The 9,484-nt window shown below is 32.3% G+C and overlaps 1 protein-coding gene across 1 annotated transcript; it reads left to right on the forward strand.

Moving 5' to 3' along the window:
- The first annotated feature begins 3,287 nt into the window (after positions 1-3,287).
- LOC140918894 (uncharacterized) lies at positions 3,288-4,061 on the forward strand. The gene has a single exon (XM_073363821.1). It carries the CDS (start codon positions 3,288-3,290, stop codon positions 4,059-4,061), a length of 774 nt encoding a protein of 257 aa, XP_073219922.1.
- The last annotated feature ends 5,423 nt before the right edge of the window (positions 4,062-9,484 follow it).

Below are 9,484 nucleotides of genomic sequence, written 5' to 3' on the forward strand. Positions count from 1 at the left end.
AAATTGCATGTAAATAGATTTTGTTTTGGTTATAATCAATGGTGTTCTCAACCCTTGGTGTACACAAACATAACTTGTGGTTAATTATTTTGTTATATGTTTGAGTATTTCAGTCTTTGTGTTTCTGGGTTGTTTTAGTCATACGGTAAAAAATGGTAAGTTTATTATATACTTGTTCTACTCACCTATTGTGTTTGGAATGCTTCATTAATACATTTATGTTTTGCTTTTTAAAAAAAAAATATGATTAAGGTTATTTGAACTAAAAGTACGCAACACTAGGAAAAGAATAACTTTATTGAGGTTGGATTCAAGAAGTTCATGAAATTCTTGAAGATGTGTAGTAAACTCGTTTTACAAGATTACAAGGAAATTTTTGTCAGCTATAACTTATGATCAGAAATTGCAATAAGCTAATTAAAAAATAAATAAATATTTTGGATGAAGGATCTGGGAAAGAAAATAAAAGAAAAAAGAACAAGAAAGATCTAGGAAAGAGATCTTGATATAAAAAAAAATGTATTTGATCTTTCTTGTTCCTTATAAAAACGTGATATTTGTCTTCTTAAAAAAAAAACCTAATTGACTATATTAACTTCTATTTATAATATGGATAGTCAAACATAAAATTTATATTTTTACGTCGATAAATTTTTCATATTTAAAATTCTTTTAGTCGATGTACTTTCGACATTACAAATTCTTTTTTAGTCTATATCGTTTTCATCATGTCTTTCTTGAGATTTTCCAAGTGTGAAGTGTATGACACATGTTCTAACTTGAGAGGATATTAAATATATCTTAGTTGGTTAGTTAGTTAAATTAATTAATTAGTTAGTTAATTATTTTCACTAGTTAATTGTGTATCTAATTGACTAAATAAATCTATGTAACATTTAATATAAATAAATTTCTTTCAATTATCAATATTATTCAATATACTTTTCTTCATTTATCTTATATTAATATCTTTAATCAAGAATCGTAATAAATTCTTCGTCCACTCTTCTTTAATCGCTAATATAAATCCAAATATACATGTATTCTTTCCATATTTCAATACAAATGAATAGTTGACAACAATTGACTAACGGTTGTAAGATTTACAAAAACGTTTAGCTGTAAAAATGAGATGAATTTATTTATCATAATCAAAATACACATACAACTCTAATACTAAAAAAATTACAATGAACTAGTGAGTCAGTGACTTATATGCCATAGTATATTCTCTCATCTAGTCATCCCTAGTCATTTAGGAATTCTTTTACAAAAATAAAAATAAAAACTCATTCATGAATTGTTACCACATTTCTATATACAGGAGTAATTATTTTTCTTTTATAAAGAAAATTTAGATGAATTGAGTTTTAAGTGTTCGATAGGGGTAGGACGAACCTTAAAGTTCAAAGAACATAAAAGAGATACTTACAAATGATCTATTAAAGAAGTTCTCACATTACTTAGAGGAGTTGAACCTACCATCTTGTGATTACGAATCAACTCTTTAATCAGACGGAGTAGTTCCTCATCTTTTGGCATTTATGTCTCAACGAATATAATACCAAATTCTACTCAAGTTGCTTAATATATAACTCAAACTCATAATTATTAAATATTTCATATTATAGTATTGATGCAAAAAAAAAATGTATTTAGAGAGCTTTTTTAACATAATTCTGTTAAATGATGCATGAAATAAAATTCTGCATGAGAAACAAAAACCAATGACGATGTGCATGTAGAGACCTGCTCACCAATTGTTAAAATGGTGAATGGCCTTGTAAATCTTTTATATCCATTATAAAATCCGTCTCCAAATCAAACAAAGTAAATATTGTGAGGGATTTGCCTACAAAATATAATCCTGGCTAATAATTCCGTCACAAAATCTGTACCAAACTTGAAAATTGCATATTGGGATGGATTTTGTGAGGGATATAATTTTTCGTTACTAATATTTTTTTAAAATAAACTATGAAATTTCAAATAATTTTAAGCTAATTATTTATAAAATAATAAATCTTTCTACCAGATAATAACAAAATCAATTTATAAAAATAATGATTTTTTTACAGAAATTATATAAAAATATTATTTTGCATATCAATTAACCATCTTTTATTTTCAAAAATATTTTTTTTGGTACATGTAAAAAAAATAAATATAGGATTGAAATACAATATGTAATATTTTTCTTTGAATAAAAATAATATAAAAGATTTGTTTTTCTTGTATTTTATATTAGATATATTGTTAATTAGATAAAATATGATAATGTTGTCAAAAAAATTATTTAATATAAAATAAAAACAAATAAATCTATATGAGAAAACCACATGAATGAGAGACCCAAATTATGTCCCTCTCTCTTTGTTTCATGTTCCCCTATCAATGATTGCATTGCTTTCTCTTTTGCGTCTTCAATCGCATCTCGAAACACCCAAAACCGTATCATCTTCAACTACCATTGTTTCAACCTCAAAAATAGTTTTGGTTTAATAAAAAAAAAAAAAAACCAATAGTATCAAAGTAAGCAAGAGATCAGATCAGGAGATGAGACAAATCCTATTAGATATTTTCTTGAAGTGGTATTAAAAAAAAAAAAGATATTTTCATTGAATCATCCTTAGAAATTTATTGGTATATGTTATTTTCATTGAATTATCCTTAGAAATTTTAAAATAATCATTAGTCAAGGCTCTAAGTCGTACCAAGTCTCCATTTCAAGTATTGTTTTCCTCTCTATCATTTTATAATAATTTTATAAGTATTGTTTTCCTCTCTATCATTTATCATAGTGCGCTCAATTCTTTTCATTTGCACAACTAAGCCACTATTGCATCTTATATATTAGCTGTTAAAATTGCAAGTTAACTCAAAAATATTACTATTTCTGTTAAATGTAATTCAAATTGATTTGTAATTAGTTAGTTAGAATATGGTTAGAAGTTAGTTATAATATGGTTAGAAGTTAGTTAGAGTATGGTTAGAAGTTGGTTAAATTTGTTGTAACCAAATCAGCTAAAGCCGCCTCTATAAAAGCCTTAACAGGCCAAGATCAATCTGTTGCAGAACTGGATCATTCTCCAGCAAACGAAGATTGATCTTCGTTTTTCTGACTTTCAGTTTTCTCTCTCCTTTCTTCTCAATTTCAATTCCTCTCAAATATACAACTTGTTCCAACAATTGGTATCAAGAGCTTGGGTTCTAAACCTTGGGAAACACGAGTGCAGGTGTGAGGGGAAATCAAAATTGGGAAACACAAAGTGTGAGTGAAAGAAGACATGAATGGAGGAGGATTTCCATTGAATTTGCCAATTCTGGATGGGAAGAACTGGGAGAGGTGGTCTGCATCAATGAGATCGTTGTTGGGAGCTCAAGAAGTGTTTGAGATTGTTCAAGATGGTTATGAACAACTTGCAGCGAATCCTACAGAAAGACAACAAACAACTTTCAAAGATTGCAAGGCATTATTTTACATCCAACATAGTATGGATTCAAACAACTTTGAGATGATCTCGAAGGAATCTACATCAAAGGAGGCATGGGAGATCTTGATCAAGTACTATACAGGTGGGGAAAAGGCCAAGAAAATGAAGTTCCAAATGCTAAGAAGGCAATACGAGTTATTGCAGATGGAAGAAGATGAAGTTGTGGCAGATTACTTCAATCGTGTACAGGTTGTTGTTAATCAGATGAGAACAAATGGTGAATCATTAACTGAAGTGGTGATTATTGAAAAGATCCTTATAACATTAACACAAAGGTACGATCACATAGTGGTGGCAATTGAAGAATCAAAGGATCTTGATAAGATGAAGGTGGAGGATTTGCAAGGCTCTCTTGAAGCTCATGAACTGAGAGTAAGAGAAAGGTGTGCAGCAACCTCAACATCTCAAGTACAGGCCCTGCAGGCCCAAGTTAGCAAGAAGACCAACCAAAGTGGTAAGAAAAAATTCAACAAGAAAGGAATCCAATGCTACAATTGTCAAAAATTGGGGCATTTTGCAAAGAAATGCATATCCAAGAAGGTTCAAAGAGAGGATGATGAAGCATAAATGGCAGCTGAGGATTCAGACTTAGATGAGGTGTTGTTGATGGCTACAACTAAATCAGATGATGACTACCCAGAGCAGTGGTACCTTGACACGGGTTGTTCAAATCATATGACTGGTCATAAAGAGTGGTTTGTAAGCATTGATGATAAGGTGAAAAGGGAAATCAGATTTGCAGATAACAGTTCTGTAACGACAGAAGAAATAGGAAAAGTATTGATTCAAAGAAGAGATGGCAAACAATTATTCATATGCGATGTGTTGTATGTGCCAAACATGAAGAATAATATGTTAAGCCTTGGACAACTGCTTGAAAATGGAGCAGGGTGAAATGAGATTGTTTGATGATTCAAGAAGATTGATCTTGAAGGCACTACTATCTAAAAATAGAACCTTCAAGATTGATATCCAGATCAATGAGAGCAAGTGTCTAGTTGTTGAAGTCATGAATGAAGATTGGTTGTGGCATAAGAGGTTTGGACATTTAAATTTCAGAAGCATTCAAATGTTGCATAACAAGAAAATAGTGCAAGGAATTCCAAAAATTAAAATGCCAAAGGAGTTGTGTGAAGAATGTTGTCAGGCCAAGCAACACAGAAACTCATTCAAGGCTGAAGTACCAACTCGATCTTCAAGAATGATGGAGATAATCTACTCTGATGTTTGTGGTCCTTTTGAAGAAGTATCAATAGGAGGTAATCATTACTTTGTATCGTTCATTGATGATTTTACAAGGAAAATTTGGGTATATCTAATCAAGAGAAAGAATGAAGTGCTTGAAATACTTAAAAAATTCAAGATAATGGCTAAAAAATAAAGTGGCTTTAGTATGAAAATCATCAGAATAGATGAAGGAGGAGAAAATAATTCTCATGAATTCCATGTTTTTGGTGAAAAAGAAGGGATATTGCATGAAGTAACTGCACCATACACTCCCCAACATAATGGCACGGCTGAAAGGAAAAACAAAATTATAGTGAACATGGCTAGAAGTATGTTAAAAGGGAAGAAAGTGCCTCATAAATTCTAGGGGGAAGCAGTGTCAACTGCAGTGTATATTTTGAATAGGTGTCCAACCAAGATATTGGGCACAAGGACACCTGAAAAAGCTTGGACTGGAAGAAAGCCAATTGTGAATCATCTAAGGGTGTTTGGTTTTTTATGCTTCAGGCATGTGCCAGTTCAAAATAGAAAAAAAAAAAAAAAAAAAAAAAAAAAAAAAAAAAAAAAAATGATAAAAAAAAAAAAAAAAAAAAAAAAAAAAAAAAAAAAAAAAAAAAAAAACTTGATGATAGAGCAAAACATATGGTGCTGATGGGATATGATGTCACTAGAGCTTACAGGTTGTATGACCCATACAAGAACAAGTTGGTAATAAGCAGGGACATACTAATGGATGAATCAAAATGATGGGACTGGAAAATGATTGAAGCCAGCTCAAGCAGCCCAGACATACCAGTTAGTTTCATCAGTCAAGCCAGCAGTACAGAAACAGTGGGGCTTGATGAAGGCCAGCCTATAGGAACAACAAGTCAACAAGTTTGTGAGCCTATGAGAAGGTCTGAAAGAGCTAGGCAGCCTTCAGTCAGATTGCAATCATATGAAGTGACATCTGACTCAGCCATCAATGTAGATGGAGAATTAACACATTTTGCTTTGTTGGTTGAATCAGAACCAGTAAGTGATGAAGAAGCCTTGAGTGATTCTAGATGGAGAGCAGCAATGTATGAGGAGCTCAAAGCCATAGAGAAGAACGAGACATGGGAGCTGATGAATCTGCCAATGAACAAGAGACCAATTGATGTGAAATGGGTCTATAAACTGAAATTGAAACCTGATAGGCAGATTGCTAGATACAAGGCCAGACTTGTAGCAAAGGGATTTTTGCAAAAACATGGGTTGGACTATGATGAGGTATTTGCTCCAGTAGCTAGAATTGAAATAGTAAGAATGGTAGTTTCAATTGCTAGCTACAAAGGCTGGTCTATGCATCAATTGGATGTTAAATCAGCATTCCTCAATGGTTCATTAGATGAAGAAGTGCATGTGAAGCAGCCCCCTGGATGTGTGAAAACAAGCAAAGAAGATCATGTTTACAAATTGAAGAAAGCCTTATACGGCATGAAGCAAGCTCCTAGAGCTTGGAACAAGAGGATTGACAGATTCCACATAGAGCAGCAATTTGAAAAATGTGTTAATGAGCATGGAGTTTATGTCAAGAAGGGAGCAACAGCACCTGCACTGCTGATATGCCTTAATGTTGATGATTTATTGCTAACTGGCAGTAATGAAGTGAAAATCAGTGAGTTCAAATTCAGAATGGAGAAGGAATTTGAGATGACTGATTTGGGCATGCTGGCATATTTCCTTGGTATTGAATTTGAAACCAGGAAAAATGGAATTTTTATGCATCAAAGAAAGTATGCAAGTGATGTATTAAAAAGGTTTAAAATGCAAGATTGCAATGGGAGCAGCACCCCATCAGAGTCAAGGTTGGTGTTGTCCAAAGAGGGCAATGATTTGGAGGGCAATGATGAGTTGATTGATCCTACGACCTTCAAGCAAATTATAGGATCCTTGAGGTACTTGTGCAACACTAGGCCAGATATCTCATATAGTGTTGGGTTGATTAATAGGTACATGGAGAAGCCCAGGACATCACACTACATGGCAACAAAAAAGATCTTGAGATACATAAAGGAGACCAATGAACTTGGGCTGTTATATTCCACAAAACTGAATGAAGAGGAAGCTGAATTTATTGGTTTCACTGATGTTGATTGGTGTGGAGGTATAGATGATAGAAAGAGTACCACATGCTATGTGTTTACAATCAATAACTCACCAATCTCATGGTGTTCAAAGAAGCAAAGCATAGTAGCATTATCTACTTGTGAAGTTGAATATGTGACTGCATCCATGGGAGCATGCCAAGTTGTGTGGATGGCAGAATTGGGACTGAGAAGTAATAATGCAGTGAAGATGAAGATAGACAATAAATCAGCCATAGACCTAGCAAGACATCCAAGTGTCCATGGAAGGAGCAAGCACATAGAAACAAGATTTCATTTCTTAAGGGATCAAGTAATGAAAGGCATGATAAGGCTGGAACACTGCAATACAAATGATCAAAAGGCTGACATTTTAACAAAAAACTTGAAGATGGTGAAGTTCCAAGAGATGAGGATCATACTTGGATTAACATCAAATCGTATAAACTCGTTTACGAATACCAAGTTTCCAACTGTTAAAAGTGATACTCAATTAAGAAGTCCTTTGAGATATAATATGTTTTGAGTAGTTAGATTTAGTTAGTTAGTTCTAACTACTTTAGTTTGTAACTTCTAATTGGAAAACAAAATGTATCTAAGCCAAAGCAAGCAAGGTTGGCATTAGGGATGGGAATAGGCTAGGCCGTCCGTCAGGGGCCTATAGCCTGACCTACTTATGATTTAGCATGGCCTATTTAATAAAAAGGTTAGGCTCGTGCTATTTTTAAAGTCTATTTATTTAAATAGGTCAGACTCAGGTTTATAAAAAAGTCTATTAGGCGTGACAGGTCGACATATATATATTTTATTATTTATTAATGTTATTTTTTATTATTATATTAATAATATTATTTCCTATTTTAAATTATATCAATTATGCAATCACTCAGTAGTCATTCCATATTCGGTAGTCGTTCTATATTTGATAGTGTTCCATATTCGGTAGCCATTCAATTAGTCAATTACAGTCGTTTCATATTTGTTTGAGAGGTAATAATGGGTGTGTTTGTTTCAGAAAAAAAAAATCTATTCTTTGAAATCAAAAATTATATTTTAGGGTTTAAAGGATGTTTGTTTCATATTTTTTTTATATTTTTTTGTTAGAAAAAATATATTTTATTTAATATATATATATATATATATATATATATATATATATATATATATATACATTGATATTGGTATGTGGAGAGCATCATGTGGTATGAGTAGAGCATTTAAATGTTTTAATATGAATAAGGCTTTTAAATAGGCTTCTAGGTAAGGCCAAACTTTTAAAAAGGTCAGGTCATGCTGAAAAAAAAGCATATGATAGGCCGTAGGCCAAGCTTAGGCCTAAAAAATTAATTGTAGGCCAGACTCAGGCCTTTCAAAGCCTAGCCTGGGTTATTTCCACCCCTAGTTGGCATATAGATAGAACATAGAAAATAGAATCCAAAGATGTAGTTTTGCAAACCCTAAACATTGTAATCATTTCATCTAATTATAAGTGATAATTCAAATCGGATTCAGTCCCCAGATGTAGGAGTTTATCTCTGAATTGTGTTAACAATTGTGTGTGTTCATTTTAGAATTGAAATGCTTAAATTCTGTTTGGCAGAAAACGGAGAACATTCTTTGTTTTACAATATAATCATTCTACGTTTTTTTACATAAACCAAGAATATTCTTTGTTTAGTTACTAATCAATCTCCATTTTATTTCCAATTAATCTCTGATCTGAAACCAAGAACGTTCTTGATTTATTGACTAATTGATCTCCGTTTTCAACAAGAACTAGTATCAAGAGCACGGATGAATTCGATTCAAAGAAAAGACGACATCAACAAAGTATGTACTCAAAAAATTCGATGGGAAGAATGATTTTAGGTTGTGGTGTCTCAAGATGAAAGCGATGCTGGTTCATCAAGGTTTGGCATAAGCATTGGGATGAGAGAAAGACATGGCATCCACACTACCAGAAAAGGAGAAGAATAATATCATGAACAAGGCTCATAGTGCTTTAATCTTGGGTCTTGGAGACAAGGTTCTGAGGAAAATGTCAAAGAGACCTCTGCAGCAGGTATTTGGCTCAAATTAGAATATTTATACATGACAAAATCAATAGTGAATCATTTATACTTAAAACAAAAGATATATACTTTCAAGATGCAACCTAGGAGGTCAATTGAAGATCATATGGATGAGTTTAATAAGATTGTATTAGATCTTGAAAATATTGGTAAAAAATTGGATGATGAGGATTATGCCCTATTGTTGATAAATTCATTACCAAGCTCTCTTGAAAATTTGTGTGATACACTTCTTTACGGTAGAGATTCTTTTTCATTAGAAGAAGTACAAGCTACACTAATCTCCAAAGAATTGAAGAGGAAGTTAGATGGGAAAGAAGACAGTAGCGGTGAAGGATTGTTTGTCAAGGCCAGCGCATGGAAAAAGAATAAAAAATAGAAGAATAAGTTCAAGAATAAAGAAAAGGACAAGTCTAAAATGAAATGCCCAGATTGAAAAAGAAAGAAAGGATCAAATAGTGATGATGATTATGTAAATGCATTTATAGCCTCTGAATGATATGAAAGTACATAAGTTCTTATGGCAAATTCAACTAAAATCATGGATGATGATTGGGTGCTTTACTCAGGATGTTCATTTCTC

The sequence above is a fragment of the Cicer arietinum genome, chromosome 1 (genome assembly GCF_000331145.2).
Source record: "Cicer arietinum cultivar CDC Frontier isolate Library 1 chromosome 1, Cicar.CDCFrontier_v2.0, whole genome shotgun sequence".
In the NCBI taxonomy this organism is placed as follows: Eukaryota; Viridiplantae; Streptophyta; class Magnoliopsida; order Fabales; family Fabaceae; genus Cicer; species Cicer arietinum.

Coding starts and splice junctions, on each gene's coding strand:
- LOC140918894 (XM_073363821.1), top strand. CDS start 3,288: ATGAATGGAGGAGGATTTCCATTGAATTTGCCAATTCTGGATGGGAAG.